Here is a 27522-nt window from a genome sequence, read left to right on the forward strand (position 1 = left end):
GTAAAAGAAAGGTGAAAAACAGCTATATAATGTATCTTTAAACAGTAAATTAACTGTTAAATACTATGAAATTAATAAAAAAAAAACAGTTCAAACTGTATTTTTCATTAACAGTACAAAGCTGTAAATTTCAGCCACAGTATAATAATGTTAATTTTACAGTAACATAAAGGCAACCCTGCTGCCAGCTCTTTATTGTTATTTTACTGGGACATTCTTAACAGTGTATATTAGAACCAAGGGAGCTTTACATTACATTCTTAGTATTCTCAGCAAGAAGAGGAAAGGAAGAAAAGAGAAAAAAAAAAGTCAATGGAGTCATACAAAGTCTGCTCTTATTGGGGTTATAAACTCGATCCTGATTGGTCCTCTTCCATCAACAAACCAGGCTGCATATTTTATCTCCCCCCTCTCCATTGGCTGCTGCAGCTGTCACTCTCCATCGCTCCTCTCTATTAGGTCTCATGCTCCAGCAGCACTTTCTCTTTTAAAACATCATCTTTTTATCCATCACCATATTAAACACCATCCTTTTAGTCATCATTCCATTTTTAATTTTTTTTTTTCAAGTTTTCTTTCTTTATTTGTTTATTTATTTTTTATTTTTATTTTTTTTTCGCTTTCTTTAATTTAGTTTTCTCTCCATTTTGTTTTATCCATATTTCATTTTATTTTATTTTGTTATGAGGAAAAGGAAGAAAAGAGAAAAACAAAAAAAAAAATTCAATGGAGTTATACAAAGTCTGCTCTTATGGGGTTATAAATTCGATCCTGATTGGTCCGCATATTTTATCTCCCTCTCTTCCATTGGCTGCTGCAGCTGTCACTCTCCACTGCTCCTCTCTATACGGTCTCGCTCTCCAGAGGATCTTTCACAAATGAAATATGTAATTTTACATTGCAAAAACCCAAATTTACATGAACTCAGAAGTTTTGCAAAACAAATCTGTATTTTTACAAGAAAATATTTTTAGAATTCCATGAAATCCTTTTCTTCTAACATAAATTAATTGTTAAAATAGAGTCATAAACCTCTAAAAAAAACAGAATAATTATCTTTAAAAATGATCAAGAAAAGCTTAAATACAGATAATTACGATTGTGATTACAAAAATACTGTAAAAATCTAAGACCATTTGCATATAAATCACAAATGAAACATTTTTTTGTCATTTTGAAATACAGACAAAAATCTAAAATTTCTTGAAAAAAACTGTAAAAAAAAAAACATTTACTTGCTCTCAAACTGGATTTTGAAGTTAGTTTTGAATAAACTCGATCCTGATTGGTCCTCTTCCATCAACAAACCAGGCTGCATATTTTACCTCCCTTGCTCCCATTGGCTGCTGCAGCTGTCACTCTCCACTGCTCCTCTCTATAAGGTCTCTCTCCAGCAGCAGTGTGTGAACCAACCTGAGATGAGCCTGCAGCAGCAGCAGCAGCAGCAGCAGCTCGGTGCGTCTGTCTGCAGCTCAACACTCTTCCATGTTCTAGCCACCACAACTATGAGTACAAACTCCTCAACAGCTCTCCACTCCTGGATCTATCTTCACTTATACTCAGAATAGTGTTTTTTTTTTATTTGTTTGTTTGTTTTTTTAGGTCATTACGCATGTTTTACGCATGTGCGTAATTTGGAGAGGATTGTGGAGGAGGCGCCACTTTGGAGTGACAATATGCGCCTCTGCTGGGATATGAACCTGAAGGCTTATGGAATATAGCCCGGTGTGTCACAGCCTGTATGCTCTCTGGTGCAGCAACGTGAAGAAGAAGCTACTCCTGCTCAGCATCATGTTTTTAATCTGGGTTTACATGCTGTACTCCTGCGTGGGCTACTGCTCCACCATGCCCAGTCTGGTGGTGAGGACAGAGAGCAGCAGCAGGACGGATCTGGTGTCCAGACTGCTCGCCAAGCAGCAGCCCTGGGAGGATATAGAGAGCGACTACGAGGAGCCGTCCATCAGGACAGCTGCGTCCAGAGACCTGCTCGATAACGAGCTGGACAGAGGAGCAGAGGACTGGGAGGAAGAGGAAGATGAGAAGCTGAAGCAGCAGCAGAGAGCTCCGGAGCCAAGCGCCATGTCCAGCTTCTCCAACGGATCCGGGAGCAAGAAGCTGCCGCAGGCTCTCATCATCGGGGTGAAGAAAGGAGGCACCCGGGCTCTGCTGGAGTTCCTCCGGGTTCATCCGGACATCAGAGCCGTGGGAGCAGAGCCGCACTTCTTCGACCGCAACTATGACAACGGACTGGAGTGGTACAGGTAAAAAAACTCATTTTATTACACTATTGCGTTTGGATGAGTGAATGTGCGTAAAATGCAAAATGCATGGCTCATTTTTACACGATTTTATTACTCCATAAAAGAGATTTTTTAGGGGAATTGCTGCAAAACAGTCATGCTGATATGGATCAGTCAGCCAATATTGTCAAATGTGTATTTTATAAAGTATATTATAGTTGTTTTTTTTGTTGTTGCAGAGAATTTTAACTTTTTTATTCATTCCCCAGAAACATTAACACCGTTATAGACTCCATAAAATAGATTTTGCTGCAAAACAAGTCATGCTGATATGGATCAGTCTGCCAAAATTGTCAAATGTGTATTTTATAAAATATATTATAGTTTTGTTGCAGAGAATTCAAAAGCTTTTTTATTCATTCCTCAGAAACATTAACACCGTTCGACTCCACAAAATAGATTTTGCTGCAAAACAGTCATGCTGATATCAATCATTCAGCCAATATTGTCAAATATGTATTTTATCAAATATATTAAAGTGTTTTTTTATGTTGTTGTTGCATAGAATTTTAAAGCTTTTCTTATTCATTCCCCCAGAAACATTAACACCGTTATAGACTCAGCCTGAGAAGCTAAATAACTCCAAATTGGTTTATTATAAGGACTCTAATTTGGACCTCCATAAAATAAAATGTATATATTTTATTATAGTAATTATCCAGCAATAAGTTTAGAGTTTATTCCAAACTGAATCTATTAAGCTAAACGGTGACACTTTGGTTGTGACTCTTGCTGTGTTTTTATCCATTTACACTTCAGGCTATTGGCTCAAACATTTTATTCCATATTAATTAAATTATTTAATTTCCAGGCTTGATTGCAGACTTATTTAATTATTTATTTTTAAAGTCATGACTTTGTGTGGCATTATGAGGCTTGTTGGCAGATCACAGTGAGGCTTTCCTGCGATGTGCAGTGATCTCTATTGGACACAGAGCAACACTGCACCTCCACGGTGGGACGTGTCTTCAGGCTTTTCTGTCCAGTTAAAATGTGCAATTAGTTTTTTTTTTTTTTAATTTTTTTGCTATGAATATGGTGTGTTTTTATGAATTGAATGTGATTCATTTTGAGCAAATTGTGGCTTTATAGCAGAGTTGTGCTCATTAATCTCTGTGGTGTTTGTGTGAGCGCCTGTTTGACTAAATCTGCACTGATATTTTATACTTTACTACAATGACTTGTGATATAACGTGGATGGCACAGTGTGTGAAAATATGGCTGATAAGATCCAAAGAAATTCTCCAAACTTTTTTTCTTCACATATTAGACCATTTCTGACATTAAAAAAAGAGAATATTGCATTATGTTATCATGCAATGTAGAATATTTAACCTAATTTACAGACTATTCTTATGTGAGTGAGCTCCACAGGCCTAATAGCAGCTATAAGGGGCGATACAAAAAAGAGGATCTGCAAGACAAAGTGAGGATCCTTCTTAGAACAAAAAACCTCTTCAGAGGTCGACAAACTAACATTATCCTTTTCATTTATATCACAAAGTGTTAATATAAGGAGCTGTGGAGCTTAATGGCTGCATGTGAAACACCAGCTTGTTAAAATAAAGAGGAATTAGAGTTTTTCTAATCTTCCAGTTTAGTTTTAATTATCTGAATAATGTAAAAGTTAGATTATGCTGGTAATTTTGTGATTATTTTATCCACAAATAATCAGGCTTATAGGTTATGGCTGGCTGAAATCAATGTATTGATTGGCTAATTATTAATTATTTTCTGCCCTTTGCGTAAACTTCATATTTTATAAGCTGTAAAAATGTCAACTCTAGTGTTTTTTCAAAGTTTTATTTGTAGTTTTAAAAAGAAAAAAAATGAAAAAGCTCATCTGACAATCTTGAATGAAGGGATTTGCTGGCTGCTCTGATTCTACACGTTAAATATGCAGGAAGACCTCGAAGGGGCCCCAGCAATGATCCACATAATGAGAAAAGAAGAGCCGAATGGGGAAGCAAGTGTTCAAAATAAAGACACTGTTTCTCCTGAGCTTGCTTTGATACAAACAGAGCTTTACTTTTACTTTGCTGTTATTTAACTTCCACAGTATCTCCAACTTTTCTAGGGAGTGAAAAGTGCTGTCTGCTAGTTTTTTAGGTCATGAAATCTAATACTTTCTATGTAAAGAAATCATGACTCGAAGTTTTCTGTTGAAGCGAAATCTCATTTTAGTCCATTTTCTTTCCTGTCTGTGCCAAAAAAATAACCTCATATATTCTCAGTCTGACTCAGAAAATACACAGAGAATAACTGTATTTTTTATTCGGCTTTGAAAACAAAACTTATTTGAGAACACTTCAGATAACTTTTTGTGATATATGAGACATTTCATGCTGCAACTGGATACCCAAACCGTGGTGTTTATGCCACACGAAAACCCATTTACTTGCTCTCAAACTGGGTTTTGAACAGTTTCTACACTTTTACGGAAGAGCTGCCGTAAAATGAATGTATATTTCAGTGAAACAGCTGGTGTAAGCAGTCCCTGCAGTGGAGAGAAAAAAGTTTATATCCGAGCGAGGATGGGCCGAGAAAAGTCTTTGCTGAGTTTCCAAAGTTTCCTATTAGGACCAGATACTGAAGATACACAGAAATACACAGAGAATTACTCTAATTTCATTCGGTATTGAAAACAAAACTTATTTGAGAACACTTCAAGTTCATGCTGCAACAGGATACCCAAACAGTGCTGTTTATGCCACACAAAATTCCATTAACTTGTTTGAAGTGTTTTCAAACTGAGTTTTGAGAAGTGAAATTTGTCTTGACACACTTTTACGGAAGAACTGACGTAAAAAAAATGTATAAAGCTGGTGTAAATAGTCCCTGTAGTGGAGAGAAAAAAGTTTTAGTAACTATTCGTGAGCGAGGATGGGCCGAGAAAGTCTGAGTTTCCAGAGTTTCCCATTAGGACCAGATACTGGAGATACACAGAGAATAACTGTTTTTTCATTCGGCATTGAAAACAAAACTTATTTGGGAACACTTCAGATAATTTTTGTGATATATGAGACATTTCATGCTGCAACATGATACCCAAACAGTGGTGTTTATGCCACACAAAAATCCATTAACTCGTTTGAAGTGTTTTCAGACTGATTTTTGAACAGTGAAATATGTCTTGACACACTTTTACGGAAGAACTGCCATAAAATAAATATATACAGCTGGTGTAAATAGTCCCTGTAGTGGAGAAGAAAAAGTTTTAGTAACTATTTCTCGAGTGAGGATGGCCCGAGAAAGTCTTTGCAAAGTTTCCTATTAGGACCAGCTACTGGAGATACACAGAGAATAACTGTATTTTTTATTCGGCATTGAAAACAAAACTTATTTGAGAACACTTCAGATCATTTTTGTGATATATGAGACATTTCATGCTGCAACAGGATACCCAAACCGTGGTGTTTATGCCAAACAAAAACTAATTTACTTGTTTGAAGTGTTTTCAAACTGGGTTTTGAGCAGTGAAATTTCTCTTGACACACTTTTGCGGAAGAACTGCCGTGAAATGAATGTATATTTCAGTGAAACAGCTGGTGTAAGCAGTCCCTGTAGTGGAGAAAAAAAAGTTTTAGTGACTATTTCTCGAGCGAGGATTGGCCGAGAAAGTCTTTGCTGAGTTTCCTATTAGGACCAGATACACAGAGAATAACTGTATTTTTTAATCGGCATTGAAAACAAAACTTATTTGAGAACACTTCACATCATTTTTGTGATATATGAGACATTTCATGCTGCAACAGGATACCCAAACCGTGGTGTTTATGCCAAACAAAATTCAATCAACTTCTTTGAAGTGCTTTCAGACTGAACAGTGAAATCTGTCTTGACACACTTTTACGGAAGAACTGCAGTAAAATAAATGTATATTTCAGTGAAACAGCTGGCGTAAGCACTCCCTGCAGTAGTGGAGAAAAAGTTTTCTATTTCTCGAGCGAGGATGGGCCCGAGAAAGTCTTTGCAGAGTTTCCCATTAGGACCAGATACTGGAGATGACTTGGTGGGAGAGAGCGCAGGAATGTTCCAGACAGAGGCTAAATTGCGTGGCATTGAAATGTATTCTGTGGGAATATGATCTGATCACGGTGAGGAGGCGGTTAGAGACGGTTGTGTGTGTGTGCGAGTTGAGCAATTCACCTCTCCTTGTTTGTCCATTTGCACAATCCCCTCCGTCCCTCCCTCCCTCTGCCATCCACTATTGTATCCAGCTTGCACCATCTCTGCCTCCCCCCGTGGATTAGAGCACATTTAGAGCGAATGCAGCCACAGAGGGAGCAGGAAACAGTGAATGGAGGTGGCGATAACAAGTCTTATTGTTGATTTCTGATGACACTTTTTATTTGTGCCAAAGACAAACACACGATTCATGCTGTTGACCGAGGGGTCCTCGTATCAGGAGGTACACATTTTCACAGTGAGGTCATGCATGAACTGGAACACACACACACACACACACAGAAAGAGAGAGTCAGAGCTCAGTGTGACTGAGTGAGAGCGTTGGGTCATTATTTGGCTCATTTTTCTGTTTGCACCTGTTTAGCGGTGTGGTGAAAGTCGACTGATAGCGATACTTATCTTCAGCACATACACTAATGGCAAATTCAATGAGTTGATTCCTGTAAAGATTAATAATCCAAACCAAAGAACGTATATTGCCAAGAAGTGAAAGTCAATTGTTCGTTCCAGTGCCGAGCGACAAAGCTACTCTACGCTTCTACCATTTTGGACTGAAAGCAACCACTGGACGCCAGTAAAACGTTCACTTAAAAAGTGCCGTTCAAAAGTAAAAAAAAACTAATTTCTATTCTATTCTCATATTCTACCGAAATGGCCTGTGTTGAACAGTAAAGTATTATAAATATAATATGCGTTTTCAGTCCAAAATGGCGGCAAACAACACCGGAGTTTCGTCTCTTTACTTCTATACTCTTTGTCCATATGGGGTGTCGCGATATACCGGTATTGACGATTACCCGTGATATTTAAAAATGAAATATTGATATAATGTTAATAATATATATATGATAATATCGTGTAAATAATCCAGCGCCTCTTAAATCATTTAGTTATGGTTGCAGACTCTCTATCCATCCCCCTACACTCATATTTTAAGTGTAATTAATTTGCCAAAAAAGCGACAAAATAAACAGTAAACAAAGTTAAAGATGAATTTGACTGATGGCATTATTTTTTTAAAATTTCCTATAGATATTGCGATAATACCGTTATCATGAATTCTTTTGCCCACAATAATCATGTAGTGAAAATCTTGAAAATCTTGTGAGAGCCCTAATCTATACCCAGTATATAGTAGAGCTCAGGGTCAGCAGTGTGAGCAACTTGTCTTGCACATGTATGTTTTTTTTAATTTGCTATTATGTAATTTGTGGCGTTAAAAGTTAGTTTTTGCACTTTTCAAAACAAGAGAAAGCAAAGAGAAATAGGGGATAAAGGGCACATTATTAAAACAAGGAGACAAAGTGTACAAAACACTAAATATGAAGTTATAAAATAAAAAAACGAACAAAGAAGAAATGCAGGATTTTAAAAAAGATACAGGGATTTCATCCTTTTTAGTTGATTAGTCGACTAATCGGTTGTTTTGGTCTCAGCCGACTAAGATTTCTTTGGTCAATTAGTTGTTTTTTTGCTTTTCTCATGCTGAATGACTTATTCCCAACAAACTTATGAACACATCTCTGGTAAACACAAGCTTTAAAGTGGTTCTTTTGTGTGATTCTTTGAGAAGAAACTCGACTAAGGACAGCCCTAGATGTCATGTCTGTGAGACTTTGTGGGAGGTTGCACCAAAGTTGAAGAGCAAAAAACAACAAAAGCACAATGCAACCACAACAAAATAGTCAGACTTATTATATATTTATTTCTATATTTACAGTGTGTTTGAAGAGTCATGCCACTTCTAACAAACTGTGACTCAGATATAAAAGTTGACTCTCTCCCCGCTGCTCCGGCTCTCTTAAACAAGAGGTATTTTATTTACTCCTAACTGTTGTTGACTGCGGCATCATTTCGCCCTGTCAGTCTGTGGTGCACGTCACTCTCTTCATATTCCATTTAGCCCTATTGGCTATGAAGGGGCTTTGATATATAATTACCGTACTGTGGTTTTGCTGTCGTGTCGTGGGCTCTGGTCTGAGCTCGCTGTCGGGGCCCGGCTGTGTTGACGCTGTCGCTCCTCCCTCGGGGTGGCTTTAGCATTAAACAAGGAGCATGTCAGAGAGGCACTTTATGGCCATATGGGTGGTGTGAGGGTTGTTGTTTCTGACGATTAGATTTCCTTTGCAGTTTCTGTAACGTATCAGAAATGTGTTCTGATCTCTGCAGGAGGATTTCTTTAAGGTTAAATGTTTGTGAATTCTTTCCCCCCGTGTGATGTGGTTTGTGATCAAAGGTTATGCTTCAGTCGCTGTCGAGAGGCTGGTGCAATTGAACCGGCGCCATCCCCGAAGCGGGATGTCTCTCTGGTCAACCTTTGTATCTAGTCTGTGATGAAACACCGTGAATGTAAACAGACTTTACAGAGCTACTTATAGCGCCACACACAAAAAAAGGACAAGTGGTGCACTGTTGAAAGGGAGGCTCCCCTAAAAAGAAAACTCACGTTCCGCTATCAGACTTTGGATGCTTTGCGGAAGTCTGCGCTGTTTGTTATCTAAAGGCTGGTCCACCCCCTCTGGTAGCCGCTGAGCCAGAGTCACACTGCAGCCCATGGCCATGTCAGGGACAGTTCTGGATGGGTGCACATCCTTTTTATCTGCTCACCACAGGGGTGCTCCTATTTCCAAGTAGGTGACCCATCCACTCTGCGCTGCCGTTGACCTCGCCCTCCTTCCTTCCTCTCAAAGGCCACCTGGTTCTATAGAGCCCCAGTGAAGGGCATCAAATCAGCACTGGTCACAAAACACCTTGTGCTCTTGTTTGCATACATGGGAGTGTTTATGTAGAGAGCCAATAGGTGTAGAAAAACTGTGGTGACAAGCTCAGCTGTGGAGCCACAAATCATTTTCCTCTCCGGTCACAAAAGGATGAAGCACTCAGACGGCGGACACAATATGTCAGCGTGGCGTGGCTCCTCGGGGAGAGCCAGTATTGATCGGTCAGGCCTGATTGGAGGTAATGTGTGGAGATGGGTTAAGGGCCTTTGACTGGGGTCAGACCCACGTCTGCTTGCTGACAGGGTCTGTGTGTTGACCATCTGCAGAGCTGCAGGAAGCTGCTGGAAGCTGCAAACCCCACCGGGGATTTTATAGCCGTTCCTTGTAGAAGACAATAGTATGGCAGCACAGTTTTTATAGTATGTAAATGAGGATGATTTTTGGTTTAAAACTCTGCATTTTTCAGTGCACTGAAACTTTAAGTGGCTCTAACCTGTAGTCTGGCTATTAAATAGACTTTATCAGTCGCTATAAGCCCCATAGATGTGGGTCAATAGGGGCCTACTACATCCACTAGTAGGTTTTATCATCTATTCACATGGCAGATCCCCGAACGAAGGTATAAAAGAACACGACAGCAACCTCTAGTAACTGTAGTAATTATGAGAGGAGCAGAAGTGGAAGTCAGGCTCTGTAGTATAAACCTAAAGGAGTTGTAGTTTTGTTGCCTAAACCTAAAGAAGCCTTTTTAATTATGTTCAAAACGTGACGTTTCATTCAGTTTTACATGTTAGAACGTGTTGCGTTTAAGTTTCACTTTTGCTTTTACAACGTAGTAGGCGTATTAGGCCCCTAATGACCCACATCTATGGTGCATATAGTGACTGATAACGCCTATTTAATGGCCTGATAACAGTCAAATCAGTTGCACAACTTCCACTTCCAGAGAGGACAAAGATGAGATCAGATGATTAGATGCTTTGGCGCTCTGATTGTTTCCTGATTCCTGGAACTCCGTGGCTCCTCTGGGAGCGAGCGAGCGCCCCGGCCAGCCAACTGTACAGCTGACAGCAGGTTCACATCCTCCGCTCTCAAAATCCTCTGCCGCAGAGGCCAGCATAAAAACAAGCAGTTTGAAACTGTGCCTCTGTGTTGGTGAAACTTCCACCTTGTGTTCCCAAATGAGGATGGATTATTTGTTAATGGTTTCCCTCGAACATCATCCTCAAAATCCCTCCCTTGTGGAGCTCCGTCCAGCTGTGCACTTGCTCTGCTGCTGGTGGGTAAGAATAGTGTCACATGTCGTTCGTCCAATCGTGGGCGGGGCTCGCTGCAGGCCTCGCTGACCACGAGTCTCTCAGAGAGGTCAGCGTGGAGGGACGGAGGCCCTCTCTCTCCCCGCTGCCTAAGCTGCCATGGCTCATCCCAGAATGGAGAGTGACCGGAGGGGGGTGGAGAAGCAGAGAAAAGGCAGCTTTCATCCCCAAATTACAAGCGGTTAATTGTGAAAGGGGAGACCTGTGGAGAGGGGAGTACACTGTGGTGGCCTCTCCACCTCCTGATGGTGTCCAGTGAGCACTACCCACACCAGTGAAGACAATATGGCCGCCACAGACAGGAACCTCCTGCTGGAGCTGAGCATAAAAGCCACAGAGCCTCAGAGGAACTTGCTGTCAGACATTCACACAAACAGAAAAACACAGGCGCATGTGTGGACTAAAAAAAAGTGTGGACTATTGTGCTCATTCACTCCACACGTCTTTGCTTTTCTTTGCGATTTCGACGCCAACAACAGTGAAAAATCCTCATAAAGAAGCGTAATTGGACGGTTAAAGGAAGCGTAGGATGGAGGAAGCGGCGCACAAACCCTCCCTCTGTGCTACCTGTGTATTAGGCCCGTTTTAACGAGGTGATAATTTGGATGTTGTTGTCAGAACAGAAGCAGACATCCTCCCTCCAGAGTTAATGGCCACTCATTGCTGCTAAATAAACTCCTCTTTAGCGCATTAAAAAGTCCCCCCTAGAGGCTGGGGGAAACAAACACTCTAATAAGGTTTTGTTAAAGTCAGTTTAGTCGGGAAACTCCTCACTGCTTTCCTAAAGAATGTAGAAGGTGGAGGAAGAGGAGAAAGTGATGACAGTAAACCTGTAAAGCGTCACTTGTCCCAGGTATTAAGTCCCAGAGGTAGCCATTAGGGTGCTGGAGAGTGTGTCTGCCTCTGGGAAGAGAGGAGAAAGAGGGAGAGAGAGAGAGAGGGAGAGAGAGGTCTCCGGAGGTTTCCATTAGCCTGGCAGGAAAAGAGCAGAGCTCATTAGAAGCCCTGAGTTGTCTCTCTGCACCGCGGCTGCTCGACACTAGTCACTCTCTCCATTTAGATGTACTCCCAGAGCTGCTGGGCTCTCTCATAAGAGCACTTCAGCTCAACTCCAAGACAACCTGGCCAAAGTCAACTCACTTCCAATTATTTTCCACCACAAGTAGTTTTTCTCTCCCCGGTTTTACTGCATCGGAATCAGAAGGCAGAACTGGAAACTGCACGCTGTATCAAAACTACGACGCCGCTATCTAACCTCTACATTTCTGCTCTGACTTTTCATTTTTACAAAAACAACAAACATAATCGCACATTTTTTATGTGTTCAAAATGTACCTTAAAGGGAGATTTGTCTAGTATTTAATACTCTTATCAACATGGGAGTGGGCAAATATGCTTGCTTTATGCAAATGTATGTATATATTTATTATTATAAATCAATTAACAACACAAAACAATGACAAATATTGTCCAGAAACCCTCACAGGTACTGCACTTAGCATTAAGAATATGCTCAAATCATAACATGTCAAACTGCAGCCCAACATGCAACAACAGCTGTCAGTGTGTCAGTGTGCTGACTTGACTATGACTTGCCCCAAACTGCATGTGATTATCATAAAGTGGGCATGTATTTAAAGGGGAGACTCGTGGGTACCCATAGAACCCATTTTCATTCACATATCTTGAGGTCAAAGGTCAAGGGCCCCTTTGCCATGCCAGGTTTTCCTCGGCAAAATTTAGCGTAAGTTTGGAGCGTTATTTAACGCTAGCTTTAAAACTGGGCCCGCGATTATAATACAATTATGAACCTGGAAATGAGCATGATATGTCCCCTTTAAGATGCCTTTATTGTCTTCTATCTTTTAGCAGGCTCTCTTAACTTTATAGGGCCTTATTGAGCATACTATATCTGCGGTTTTCTCATAAACTACTGTACTTACTCAAATGGAAAAAAAAACTGGCACATGTACCCTATGATTTTTATCTCTGTGCGTATAATTTGATTCAAATCAGAATAGAAAAATCTTAAGATTTTCTATTTTACAAATGAGAAATTTAGAGGATTGTGTGTTTTTTTAGCAAGTGGATATCAAGTGAAAAAGAAGAAAACACTTTATTTGGCTGTTGAAAACAAACATCCTCTGAAGTCTTCTGGCTAAGGTGTTGACATATACTATTAATCTAGCATTTCTCAAATATCTCTTCCCATTTTTTTGTCTTTACTCCCTTCACAAAATAGCTTCCTGGCACAGAGTTGGAGCAGATCCTGTTTCACGTCTAACCAAAGAGGCTTACTGATAGAGATACAGCGGAGGGGTGAAAACATTTGTCATCGCGCTTCACAACCGTCTCTTGAATGAAATAACGAAACCATGAAACTGAGCTCCTCGCTCCGGTGTCTGCTTTTGGCGGCCCTTTGTGTAGCAGAAACGGTTAAAACGGTGCCTGATGTTCTTAACAGTAATTATCTTGTCTTCGCGGTGCTCGGAGATATTGTGGTAGACAACATCTAGGCTCAAATCCAAAGACAACTGTAGGATTGCCTGGGGATCTCTGCTGCCACTCTTTCCATCTCAGGTTAATAGTCACGACCGGTGCCATCGTTACTCAATTTAGCTAATTATATGTTAGCTGGCGAGGCAGGCTGTCTTCAGGAATTTGTAAACCATTAACCTGCAGCAACAGCTGCAGTGTGAGGAAGCAAAAGAATAATAGTCCGCACACACAGGAAGATGGTTTTCGGCTCACTGAGTGACATACAGTAGAGAGGAAATCCCCTCTCTCTCGCTCACACACTTTGTAGTTCACCTGTCTTCAAAAAGGTGTGCAGGCAGTTACGGATGACAGCCAATTCAAACAGGATGCAAAGTAGCTCGCTCTCTCTGTGTGTGTGTGTGTGTGTGTGTGTGTGTGTGACTGCTGTGTGTGCATCTAGGGAGTGGGGGTGGTGGCATGTAGCCTATGTTCTTCTGGAGTCTGTTTCATCTTTTATTCATCTTCGCTGTAGCTAGATCAAGGAGTCGTGTGCCTCTTGGTGCATGTCAAGTGTCAGGAAATCAGTCAGAATGGCTGATTCTGCCTGCACATCCACACAAAAGCACTCAGAAATGCACACACACACACACACACACACACACACACACACACTCCACCTGAAGCCCTTCATTGTTGTTTCCCCCTGTTGTTTTTTATCCTTTCACGGTTCATCGGTTTTATTTCGTCCGAGCTGTCAGCCGGTCGCGCCCTGATCCTGATGGAGAGGGCGGAATGTGTGAGCTAGCTTCGGGGCAAGCTAACACCTTCAGCAAACAGCCAGAGCAAACACGGCGATTAGAGAGGATTACAAGCGCTAAACAAATTCTGGGTAATATGGCCAAAAGTGTGTCTGCTGGCGAGAGTGGCGTAAAGGCACATGCAACCAGGTGACTCGACTTGTATCGCATGTCAGTGACCAAAACGATGAGATCTTTCGCCTCTCTTAAGCCAGAAAAAATAAGCTTTTTTGGGGGCAACGTCTTTGAAAGCCTGAAGAAGAAAAAAGAAAACACTTCTGTCAGCATGCTGTTGCACATTCATGAGCGGGGAAAAGGGGGGGAGGAGGTATTTCTACTTTCTACCCTCCACCGTCCCTTTCACCAACTCCTCTGTTTTTATTTTTACCACATGGTGGGCTCCCTCGCTTCACTGCAGGGTTATTAACACTCGGTAATTCCTTGCAGCCGTCTATGGCCACAGGCCGATGTGGTTCCAGGCCCTGAACAAAAAAAAAAAAAAAACCTCATGGCGGTGTTGTTTTCCAAACGTGCCAAATACCAACAAATATACTCAAAAACAGATTTTCCGAGTGGGAAAAAAATGATAATTACTCGCCGAATTGAATAATTTGCACTTGTCATGCCTCCGCGATGCTGCCCATCACGAGGCGACCACATGAGAGTAGAACGTCTCAGTCTCGCTTAAGTATTTTGAGGACGTAACAGAGGGGGTATCTGAAGTTGTGGCTGGGAGTGATATGCTGTTGGGGTGTCTGACCCCATGTAGTCCATGACATTATATGTGGTGGTTAGTTCTCTATTTATTTATTCTACTGTACTAGTGTCTGATGTTGTCTCCAAAACCGGTCTGGGATTGAGCCCGAAACCAGTCTGGATGGTCTCTGACCGCACTCCCCTTCTCTCCCCTCCTTTACTCACATTCTCTGTCATTCACTCTCCCTCTCCTACACACTCTCGTACACACTCTGTGAGAGACACTGCGATAAAAAATGCTCCACTCTTGGCGGAGCACGACTCCCCGATTCCAGTGAAAAATGATGGATGGACGGGTTGCGTCGGCCGGGTTAACTGCTTTGTTTACATGGAGGGTCAGTAGATTCCCAGGCTGCTCTGACATAGTGCAACTTCTTGATGGAGTTAAAGGGGTTCTGGGAGCCGCATTTATCAACCAGATCAGGACTCCAGCACAGAGTTTGGGTGTCAAAGTGTCACTGAGCGAGAAATAAGACGAGTTGTAGTATAATGTTGTTCTGGAAAAGCTTAAAATGAAAGCCGCTTCATTATACTTTGACCTTAGATCCTGTGGTCCCAGACAGACTCCCCTTCTCTCCCGCTTGTTAGTAGAAATGTTTTCTAATCTTCTGTAAATTATCCATAATGCCTGTTAGTAAATCAGGACCTGTCTTGCATTGTGATCTCAGGCTATATTTGGATTTATTAATATTTTTACAGTAAGAGGATCTACAGCAATAATTCCCTCTTCCTTCCTAATAGTATGTAGTATCAGTCGGGATGTATACTGTACATCAGAGATGTGGATTTGAGTCACAAATTTAATGACTTTAGACTCGACTTGACAAAAGACTTGGACTTTAACACCAGTGACTTGTGACAAAAATGTTAAATGTTATTTAGAAAGTGTTCCATTAATCAATTCTACTTTTTTATGATTAAGTTCAGTCACACTTGTTTTAACAAATAGATAATAATTTTATAAAGCATTCATGATATTTGTAAATGTAATATATTATCAATTGATTTATATTTGGTGAAGAGCGCATTATGACTTGTTTAGGACTCAAAACTCAAAGCTTGACTTGACTTGGGACTTATCTCTCTTGACTTGGGACATTTCAGTCTTGACTTGCGATTTGACTTGAGACTTGCCTGTCTTGACTTGGGACGTGACTTGAGACATTTCAGTCTTGACTTGCGATCTGACTTGAGACTTGCCTATCTTGATTTGGGACGTGACTTGAGACATTTCAGTCTTGACTTGGGACTTGACTTGAGACTTGCCTGTCTTGACTTGGGACTTGACTTGGGACTTGTCAGTCTTGACTTGGGACTTGTCAGTCTTGACTTGAGACTTGATTTGGGATTTGCCTGTCTTGACTTGGAACTTTCCAGTCTTGACTTGGGATTTGAGTGCAAAGAAGACTTGTGACTTGCAAAACAATGACCTCTGATCTGATTCATATCAGAAATCAAATACAAGCATCAGAGATGTGGCTACATTGATTCACACCTACTGATCCAAACCAAATTCTTTGTGAAATTTGCCAAAAATAAGTTCCTCTCTCTGTGCTCATGTAGCTCTAACAATATCTTAAAACCACAAAGAAGGCAACCGAAGGAGAGAAACCTTGCCATCCCATGCAGGGCCCCCCGCCATCCAGGAGTGTGTGATACTAGGCCAGCCTGCATTATTAATCCTTTTAGCAGACAGATGATTCAGAGGGGCTTCCACTCAGCCACCGTCCTGAGTTTCCAGTGACACCATTATTCAGTGAAGCCTGTTAATTTGAGACCTCGAGCTCTGGAGGAGCCCTGACAGTTTGACTCTGATCAGCTTGATGAAGCTGTAGCATCACTTCAGCTTCATCATGCGGGTATCAAGTTACGAGCAGGTGTGAGAGACACGTAGATGGAGACGTTTACTCAACAGCAAGTGCAAAGGTATGCATGCTTTTTGGTTCCCAAACACAAGACGTTATAAGACAGATACACACTTCAGAATGCACTCCTGCAAGGTCTCAGTTTTAAGCACAGATCTCTGGCTCTTCTCAGCCAGGAAATGAACTGTCAAAAAGCTCTAAGTGGCCACATACTAACACCTGGACTCCACTCCAAGTGCTTGAAAGAGAGACCAGATGAAGCTTCTGTAGCTGCAGCCGGAGCTCTTCTTCTCCGGCTCTGCGTCCCGGCAGGGTCATAAACCATCTTCTCCATTCTTTTAATTTACAGCCAAAGCCATGCTCTGTGGTTAAATATAATGTCAGACTCCAGGCACAGTGGAGTGTATTTCAAAATGTCTGGCTTCTGTATGCGCTTAAATTTTACTTTGAAAATATTCAGTGAGCCAGCAGAGGCGTGCATGCCTGCTTCCCTTTGTAGAAGCCATAGTAGTGTGTGTGAGTGTCTGCACGTCGGCATGTGTGTTACATAAACATTTTGCTCACTTCAGTTCCATTTCATAGCATGTAGGCTTCTCCTGCTGTGAGCTTTAAATGGTAATGAACACTGCTTTTATTTACCAGTGACTCATCCATGAATGCATGCAATGAAGCCTCCATATCTGCATAAATCATCTATCATCCTGTCCACAGTGTTTCTAACACCAGGAAAGAGACTTATTTCAGCGTCTTATGAAATATGTGCATTTTGTTTGAATTTGCATATTGGACTTTAACACCAGTGACTCGTGACTAAACGTATGTTATTTAAAAAGCGTTCACAAGTCAATTCTTCTTTTTTAAGAAGAGCGCATTGTGACTTGTTTTGGACTCAAAACTCAAAGTTTAGTACTTGGGACTTGTCAGTCTTGATTTGGGACTTGACTTGGGACTTGCCTGTCTTGGCTTGGGACTTGTCTGTTTTGACTTGGGACCTGACTTGGGACTTGCCTGTCTTGACTTGGGACTTGTTAGTCTTGACTTGGGACTTGCCTGTTTTGACTTTGGACTTGACTTGGGACTTGCCTGTCTTGGCTTGGGACTTGTCAATCTTGACTTGGGGCTTGACTTGGGACTTGTCAGTCATGACTTGGAACTTGACTCAGGATTTGTTAGTCCTAACTTGGGACATGCCCCTAATGTCTTGGGACTTGACTTGGAACTTGCCTGTCGAGACTTGGGATTTGACTTGGGACTTGTCAGTCTTGACCTGGGACTTGAATTGGGGCTTGTAAGTCTTGACGTGGGAATTGACTTGGGACTTGTCAGTCTTCACTTGGGACTTGACTTTGGAGGCACTCAAACGCTTGTTGAAAAGATGTAATTTATAACACGTTCAACTGTGAGTGAACAAGTGGTGCTCCAGATCTTTATCATCACAACGAGGAATAAAGATGTTTCTTTGTGTTTCCTGAAAATGCTGGTAGGTCCGCCGCCGCGTCGGTTCATGTGAAGGACTCGGCTGAGAGGCCCTCGGAAAAGAAAGGGAGCCTTTCAGTACTTCTTCCCTCATTTCCTCCCTCTCCATCTTCCCACTTGTGAGGGAATGAATGTGAGGAAAACTCAGGATCTCAGCGCGTAGACGGGAATTGTTCATAACGAATGTCAGTTATTTTGGTTCATTCAGCCTCTACTTGGAGTACTGTTTAGTGTACGCTGTTGTTCTGGGTGGTGTTACCTCCCACGGGGAGATAACACTCGCTTGAGGGTCTCCGAGCCATAGAAACCAGACATCTATAGCTTTACATTCCCATAAGAGTAAAGCCGCACCCTGCCTTCGCTGGTGGATACAAAGTGCCCTCTGATTTGTCTGTATTCAAATCAACAAACCCTAATTTGACATTCAAATGCTGTCAACATCCAGACACGTGAGACAATGGAAAACCTTTTGTATCGAACGGAAAATTGACAGTCACACATGCCGAATAGCTCTTTTTTTTTTCTTTTGTCTATGAGCAAACCAGTCATTTAGTCAGGGAAGCTGTGTGACAGTGGCAGCCCGTTATCATCAAATCAAACATGACAGGAGGGAGGCAGGAGCATCAGACAGAAATAACCCTTTTCCTGCCTGCCGTTTATCTCCACCGGGATGAGGGCTCTTTAAAACAGAGGCCAAAGGGCCACTCCGCCGGCCCCCGTCTGATGCTGTCGTGTGACAAGGGCTTCTGCTTTGTGTCTTATCGCTGTTTTTGGCATGTCTTTTAACTTGGGAATATTCTCAATGGACAAAGGTGCAGGGAGGCAAGGAGGAAAAAGGCGACAGATATATATCGTGTGAAAGTATAGGCAAGGAAAAAGTTGTGCATCATGATGTTTGAGGTCAAGTTATTTACAGTTTTTACTATTACTGTTTCCCTTATTCTACAAAAAGTAAAGCACTGTAATTCGTATATATCCCACGAAATTATTTTGTATATAATCCCAACACAGTCTCACGGCAGATCGTGAAATAGTCACGAAATTTAATCTATTTGATTCGTGTACACAAACACGAATTTCCCTTTTTTTTCTTGTGACTTTCAACAGAGTATTTTTCGTGCGTTTTCCTACGAATGTCCAGCAACACGTGACGCAGTCCGTAGTTAAGTAACGCCATTTCCGTAGTTATTTTAACCTAAACCACAATCTTTTGCTAAACCTAACTAAGTAGTTTTGTTGCCGAAACCTTAACAACTTGTTTCCTGTGAAGACAGAAGTTTATTTTGAAAAGAATGTAACAAGCGGAAATTGACACATGTTGCTGGACATTCGTAGGAAAACGCAAAAAAATGAGCAATACGTTTTCGTAAGATGTCGTTGTATGAGGATACGTTGCCTTATCAGAGAGTGGAAGTCAGTGGAGTGCTCGGTATCTTAGGGGAACAGGGTGATGTTTGCAGGGCAATTTAGGCACACGTTCCACTTAAGAGCTCTCCAAAAGGCTTCTCTCACTCGAGGTGGAGAAGGACGTAGAAGTGCTCCACTCAGCCCTGGATAAGCACCCCTCCATCCCTCCCTCCCTCCTTCTCCTCTATCTGCCCCCTCTCTACCCTGCCCCCATCCCCGCCCCGCTGCCCTGACCACTGCCCTGCTCACCCCTCCGCTCAGGAACAATGGCTCACTTTCAAAGAAAAGCAAGAAAAAAGGGGAGCCCGGTGTCACAGAATTGCCTGTTTGCTGACGGGATCTTTAAAAGCAGCACCTCATAAATCAAAAAGGAGCATAATAGGCATTGTTTCTCCAAGAGCTACTTGTCCCACTAAAATTCCCCTCTCTTCTCTTTTCTCTCTTCTCTCCGGCGTAGAGAGCGGGCAAAGTCAGAGGTGGAGATTTTTTATTAGGGGGTCTCCTCTTGCGGATTTGGCGCTTTTTTTAGGGGTTTCCTCACCACTTCTTTCTTTCTCCCTCGCTCTCCAAGCATCTCCTTGTTTTACGCTCCTGCAACCCCCAACACTTGATTTAAAAAAAAAAAAAAAAAATCCCCGAGCTTGGATCAGCATAATCTATCACTATGCACATTGTAACTCAGGCCTCCTCCCTATCTCCACGCCGTATTGTCATGTTGAAATCGGATTAGATGGGAAGCCATTTGCTTCTTCTGTGTAACGGCTCTGGACTCTTTTTGTATGTTAGCACAAGGAATGACAAAAAGCTTGCAGGCAGTATCGCCATTGTGCATCGAGAGAATGACGAATAGCGCGCAGTTTAAGTCGAGCATGTTTGGTTTATATTACTCGAAGACATTCAAGAGGGGAGCAGTTTTAAGCAGAGAATTAATGTGTTGTTTGCATTTATCTCCAGGAATAGTTTGCTGGCGGATAGATCTGCCGTGCTCTTGCATAAAACGACATGCTGTGTCTGTTTAGATTTCAATAGGCGATTAATGAGCTCGGCCCGGACTGGCCATCGGGAGCACCGAGAGAACTTCTGGTGGCCTGACCAGATGATTGACAGGCCTGTGTTATAAATGCAAAATAAAATGGGTAAATTAAAGTGAAAACAACACGGGGCAGCTGAAAATGCAAAATAATACCAAGTATATTTGTTTAATTACTAGTCCAATTTTTTCACAACACTTAATATAAGACACAATGGACGGACCAGGGACGGCGTGTCAATATACACTTGTTACATGCATAGTGTCCTTTCAAAATACACTTTCGTTTTCACAGGAAGTTAGGTTTAGGCAACACAACCACTTAGTTAGGGTTAGGAAATGGTCGTGGTTGACGTCAACTTCACTGACTGTCGACTCACATGACTCACGTAACTGACGATACCGACGACTGATGCGACAAAATAAGTCAACGTTACTTTTAGTTTCACATGGGACACGAACATCGGTCTCCTTGTTGAAAGTCTTTCGTTTGTTTGACCTCCCTTCCGCCCGAAGCTGACTCTCACGCTATTAATACTACGTCTCTTATCCTGACCATCGAATAACGCCACGGGTGGGTTTACTTTGTTGAAAGCCCGGTGCGTCACATACTCTTGCTAAAGGGTGCCTCCATGCGTCGGTCTCCGACGCATGGAGGCGCTTACCAAACGGCGGTATTTGATGAGTTGGGAGTGAGAACGGGTTGCACAATCACCTAACAAGTAACATATCAGTGAGATATACTTTACAGTAGGGACTTATTTTTAGACATTGAATATCTTGTTAAGTGAAAAACATACTACTTTTGAGCATTACAGATTATTATTATGATTTATTATGACACGCAACATTAATACTAGTAAAATATAGCTCAAAATGAGTTTTCCCGGCTAATTTCAAGATCTCTTTTATCTTGAGAGGCCTTAATATTGCATCTTATTTCAAGAAATCTCACCAAGCGAATTCTCACTTGATCCATTGGCAGATTACAAGCAAAAGCACGTTGTAGTCATTGTGTTTTAACCTGATGGTATGATTGCTGCCTGTCATCACACACGATTTGTTGCACGCACTTCGCTGTTTTTAGTAATAAATCTAAACGAGCCGGGCTGACGATAAATTCCCAGCTTGTTTATTTATCATCCCAGTCTGGCCCTGAATGAGCTTTTGGAAACGGCTTTGCTCCCCCCCCCTCCGTCTTCTCCATTCACCCCTCTGATGTGTCAGCAATCAAGAAGATATTATCATAATTAGATCACTGGCGCTGCATTAGGATTACACAAATCTGCCAACACCATTTCAGCGAGGCATTTTATTGGTTACCTGACGTTACCCTGGGTGTTTTCTCTTCCTTCCCTCACCGGTCCCTCTTTCTTGCACACAAATATGTGCATTGATGGAGAGCCGATGTTTCATGAATTAGCCATGAGCTGGATGGACGTGAACTAGATTCCAGCTTTTATAGAGGATATTTCAGCTGACGCTCTGGGACGAATCGAGTATTACAGACTTCTGAGTGTACAGAATGTGTCCAACGTTATGTAGTTTCCACGTCTTTTACCTTCCTCAGTGTAGGATTACACACAATGTGAATGGGATCGACTACAATAGTACATAATGGTGTATCAGTGCTGAACAACAAAGGCGGGGCTCAGGGTACAACAGGCCAACAGGAGTCTTATCTGTGAGAGCGTGTTCACCCTGATAAGTGACCCAGGTTATCTCGTCCATCCTTTGTTTTTTTTCTGCTTTAAACTGCTTTATATTTGTTGTTTTTAGTCGTCTGTGTGTCCCTTAGAGGTTTTTTTTGCTTGTCTTTTTTATCCGTGTTTCCACTGCATGGTACGGCTCTGCTCAACTCGAGTCGACTTATGTTTGATCCTTTTCTCTAGCCGTGTTTCCACTGCAGATAGTACCCCATCAGTGTAGGCGGGATTCTCAGCTGATTGCCATTGTGGCGGCGCATGAAACTGCCGACATCATATTCAACGCGACACTCGCTGAATCATTTCAACGGCAACCAAACAGAGAAACATTTGCACTACCTCGTAGTGTATGGTGTAGTTTTGCGAGGTACCATTTTTAAAAAATCTGGGTCGAGTGAAATTAAAACTACGGTCGCTATTGACGGCAGCTTGGCTATTTAAAAATGGTGGGTTTCTCGCAGGATGTCCCATGTCGCGCTAGTGACGATTCTCTCTGACCAACTCCACCTTCTAGTATCGGCTCAGCTCGCTTGGGACCTCGACTTGAGGTGGTACCAAAAATGGAGTGGTTCTGTTGGTACCATCCACAACTTTTGCTAATTGAAACGCAAAAATAACCGTTCTAATGTGTAACAAACTGATCTGAACTGCTTGGTGGAAACATTTTCAGTTCATAATCCGAACCCCCCCCCACTATCCTAGCCTGCACCAGAAACACATTAGATCCAGCGTACATCACACATAGTTTTCTTCCCGGTGCGGAGGCCCAAAAAGAGGGAAAGGTGATCCACGTCCCCAATGTCAGTCAAACCGCTCTTATCGCCTCCACCATAATCGAGACGCTGCGGTTGGCCACCAATTTGTGAAACCTAATGCTGAGAGAGCAGAGCGCGTTCACTTTTCCTTCAAAACCAGTTGTTCTCAAGTACCTCTTGATTATATGTCTGCCTGTAACATATCTGTGTGGAGCACATCAGCCAGCCCTCACCCAAAACCAAACCCACTCCAGATTCCCTTTCTGAAACAAGCCTCATCATCTTTCAGCGCTGTGGCGTTTTTGCTGGTCGGATAGGGGGCGGGGCATCGTGGCAGGGCTGTGCCTGAATCAGCAAAGCAGATTGAGAGTGTTTTTTTTTGCTCCAATGGTATAAAGAGGGGAGGGTGAATTTAGATTAAGTCAGACCACTTTGGATCATTACATCCATCAGTGAGGTTTGAGGAAGACGAGATCGGGACTCAGATAATGGAATTCACATAATGTTGTGAGCTAATTTATTTAAAAAAATGCATTGTAAGGCTAATCACAATGACAATTATGTTTTTTTAGGTTTTCATTTCATTCTATAGCTTCACTGTGGTGTTTCTTATGTATTCGAATTCAAACATTCATGTCCTGATGTAGGTTTCTGCATGATGACGCTGCTACATGTACAGTATATATAAATCCTTATAGTCAGTGTATTAACGTTACATACGGTAACTCGGATGGCGGTTGGCACGCTCCTAGTTTTGAGAAGGAGACAGTACCGGCATGGAAGCTCAGCAATGTACTGCTGTGTGGATGCCAGATTAGTTCGGATCCGAAAGTCTAACTAACTAACTAAGCAGTCGATGCAGCGGTAGACCAACAACTCCTGTGTTCTTCGAGGTAAAATTACTGTTTTTGTGAATGGAGTCTGGTCTGGTGGCTTTGAAGACAGCGATATAACAGCTTCAGTTACCCGTTAGAAATGGCTGTCTGATTGCAAGGTAAAGCGGTGAAAATATTCTAAATATAGTGTACACTTAAACTGATATCGATTTTCTTAGGTGGCGAAAATACTTTTTTCTGCTGCTCCCGTTTACAGCCGCTTTACCTCGCCGTAAGACAGCCCTTTCTGACGAGGAACTGAAGCTGTTATATAGCTCTCTTCAAAGCCACCAGACTCCATGCACACAAACAGTCAATTTACCTCGCAGAACACGGGAGTATACAACAGTTCAACAGTTCAAATTTGGCACAGCTAACGTTGACTTGTTCACATTATTCATAACCTTATTGATAAGCTTACACTTTGGTAACCTGCGTCATTGCTTTTAATTAACGTTTTAACAGAGCAGGAGGATTGAGCAAACCCAGCTCTTAATCCCTAATATGGTTAAATTCGGGGTCATGTTTAGAAATTCCTGTAAATGTTTCCCTGTGGTTGATTATGTAGTAAATAAGAGTTCTCTGTTTTCTGTCAGAAGTGAGATATCTTATGAGTGAGTGAGCTTGTTGATGTTGGAGAGCTGCCTGCACTAATAGGTTTTCGAGCCCTATAATAAGCCTAAACAGGCCCAGTGAGTCATTGATTACAGAACACAGTACACTCCATCAACTTGATTACATTATGCAAGACGTCGTTGCTCCACCTTACCCTTCTCCTAACCTCCTTTTTTGTGTCTTTTTTCTTCTGCAGGGAGCTGATGCCCAAAACCCTGGAGGGCCAGATCACCATGGAGAAAACCCCCAGCTACTTTGTGACCAGAGAGGCTCCAGCCAGGATATCCGCCATGTCCCGGGACACCAAGCTGATCGTGGTGGTGAGGGACCCCGTCACCAGGGCCATCTCGGACTACACGCAGACGCTGTCCAAGAAGCCCGACATTCCCTCGTTCGAGAGCCTCACCTTCAAAAACAGGACTACGGGGCTCATCGACACCTCGTGGAGCGCCATCCAGATCGGCATCTACGCCAAGCACCTGGACAACTGGCTGCAGTACTTCCCCATGGAGCAGATCCTGTTCGTGAGCGGCGAGCGGCTGATCAGCGACCCAGCCGGAGAGCTGGGCCGCGTGCAGGACTTCCTGGGGCTCAAGAGGATCATCACAGACAAACACTTTTACTTCAACCAGACCAAGGGTTTCCCGTGCCTCAAGAAGGCCGAGGGCAGCAGCAAGCCCCACTGCCTGGGCAAAACCAAAGGGAGGACCCATCCCAACATTGACCCTGAGGTGGTGCAGAGGCTACGGGACTTCTACCGGCCCTTCAACATGAAGTTCTACCAGATGACGGGACATAACTTTGGTTGGGATTGATGTGAAACTCATAAAAGACATTTTTTTTTTTGTTAATTTGTCGAGAAGTTATTTTTTTTTCCTCTGTAATTCAATGGCAAGATGTGGAGATATTGCTATATATATGTAAAATGTACAGAAATCTATTTTATAATAATTTATTTTTATTTCTAAGCAATTAATTCACTAAGCTGCCTAACCATATTTGTACATAACATCTGGCCCACATGTTGTTTTTAACATTCCTCATTTTAATTTTTACGCTCCTCCCTCGCGGTCCTGTAAACTCAGCGGATTTACCGGTGCTTCGTAATGCAGATAATCAGCGACGACTGAAGTAGAAATTAGGGTGGAAAATGTAAAAGCACCATAATACGGGTACAGAGTGCTCACAGAGAAGTGGAGAACACCTAACCACGTTGCATCCTCATTTACCTTTTATCCTTTTCAAACCCTCTCATTCTTCTATAACGCGTTTCACTGCAACACAGTTATCTACAATCCAATTTTCCTGCACTGGCGCAGGCCTGAGCTGCAGATCTCATGTCCCCGTCCACTCAATAACAGTTAGATCAATAGGCCTAATTGATCCTCATTGTGTCACTCATGCTTAAAGTATACAGCTGCCCTTTCATTCTCAGTGCTCCTGCTGCCTGCTCTAATGAATGGCCCATCCATCAAACGTTAAATCCTATCCCGGACCACATAAGGGCCCATGTTAACATTATGCTAATCGGGTAAAGGTAACTGGCAGATCGATCGAGCCTCCGCTCTCTAACTCCCCCATTAGAAGCAGTGTTGGCTCAGAGCCAGCCTCTTGCCCTATCCGCGCAGTTCAAAGGTCACACAAAGTCTCAATCAAATTTCCTTGAGAGGCATTTGATTTGTTGGAGGAGAGCGGAGCCGGAGCACCGAGGGTCAGGGCGGGTGTGTGCTTTGTTTTCACGGTAAAAAAAAAAGAAATCTTTGCGTGAGGTAGCGGAGGCTTATCTGTCAGGAATCGAGCGTAAAGATGGAAAAGATGACAGGCAAACAACAACTTCGCCTCGCTGAAATCTTCAAACGCAAGTCCACCAGGCCCCATCTCAGATCCCAGAGATCAAATGAAGAGGAAAGGTTTTTGTGAAGCACTCTCAGCACAGCAAGAACTGCCTCAGGCAGAGGGACGGGGGTTCGACCTCTCTGGTGTCGTCAGAAAACCTCATGTGCCATCGTCCATGGCCTATATACTTTATGCCTTATTCACTCTCATCATCCTCACACGTCTCACAATCTCAACTCTCTACTTGTTGCCAAAAAAAACAAAAAAACCCTCTGGGTTGATATCACACAGCTTGAGTCGCTATCTCTGCTTTTCCCCCTGCATCGCTTCTTTTTGTTTTTTGTTTTTTTTCTGTCTTTCTACTTGAATTCTTGATATGCAAGAGGGAGAAAACGCGTAGTTATCATTCTTTGATGCGCTGCCCCATCTCTCTGCAGCGGCTATTATAAGGGCACAGGGAGGGAGGCGGGCCGTGCTATGCTATGTTACGCTGTGCTACGCTATGCTATGCATGCTCAATGTGGTGAAAATGCAGGGATAATGGGAATTAGCATCCAGAGGAGGGCTAAGCAGAGCCCAGGACTGAATGTACACAACCTATCCTCACACTAAAAAGACCCTCAAATCGATTTTTAAAGGTCAGATTGTCACTCAGTTTTTAGTTAAAAGTTACATTTGATTGTCCCTTGTGAAGAAAATGTTGTGCCTCTTTAACCAATACAACACAGTTAGCCTGCTCCTGTCATTAAGACAGAGAGAATGACCCCAATTCAGCTGTTTCTCTTATTTTCCAGTTGCTGCCGGGTTTAGTCTCAAACCAGTGGTTGGTAGCAGAGGAGATGGAGGCTTCTCCGAGTGAGAATTCATCCCATCTTCTCTCCTTAGTGCAATGTTTGATTATTAAAAAAAGCATTTATGATGACCTCTGACATCCTGGAAGGAACGCCCCTGTTAATTGATGGAGAACTGCATTTGAATTCAAGTTCATGTAACTGAGGGAATATCTGAAAAAACAAACAACTGGCACTCATGGGTTTACTCCGTGTTGCTGCATCGGTTACGGTTGAGTTTTATTCAACCTGTTTTGAGATCTAAAAAAAAAAAAATGTTAAAAATGTTTGTCTTACCCACATACTATAATATGTATTTAGACTAGCAGATCTGTATGTACAAAAATGAAAAAGACATGTAAATCAAGTATTTTGTGGTATGTACATCAAAGGAATTAATTTTACACAATGCAAAAGCAAAATGGAACAGATGTTTCTAGATGATTAAATACTGAACATTCAAAATATTTCTTTGTATGAAGAAATAAATAAAAAAGTATATATTTTACCAAATCTTCTTGTGCCTGACTTTTATTTCCTTGATTCTCTCCCAGAGTTTTATTATTATCCAA

General features: G+C 42.2%; 1 protein-coding gene across 1 annotated transcript; it reads left to right on the top strand.

The window, feature by feature from the left end:
• Nucleotides 1-1419: 1419 nt before the first annotated feature.
• On the top strand, nt 1420-27463 carry hs3st3b1b (heparan sulfate (glucosamine) 3-O-sulfotransferase 3B1b). Its single transcript, XM_037755316.1, has 2 exons — nt 1420-2261; nt 24481-27463. The coding sequence occupies exons 1-2, from the start codon at nt 1711-1713 to the stop codon at nt 25097-25099; spliced, it is 1170 nt and encodes a 389-aa protein (XP_037611244.1). The 5' UTR covers nt 1420-1710; the 3' UTR covers nt 25100-27463.
• The last annotated feature ends 59 nt before the right edge of the window (nt 27464-27522 follow it).

This window comes from Sebastes umbrosus, chromosome 20 (genome assembly GCF_015220745.1).
Source record: "Sebastes umbrosus isolate fSebUmb1 chromosome 20, fSebUmb1.pri, whole genome shotgun sequence".
Lineage (NCBI taxonomy): Eukaryota > Metazoa > Chordata > Actinopteri > Perciformes > Sebastidae > Sebastes > Sebastes umbrosus.

Coding starts and splice junctions, on each gene's coding strand:
- hs3st3b1b (XM_037755316.1), top strand. CDS start 1,711: ATGGAATATAGCCCGGTGTGTCACAGCCTGTATGCTCTCTGGTGCAGC. Junction 2,262..24,480: donor AACGGACTGGAGTGGTACAG/GTAAAAAAACTC, acceptor TTTCTTCTGCAG/GGAGCTGATGCCCAAAACCC.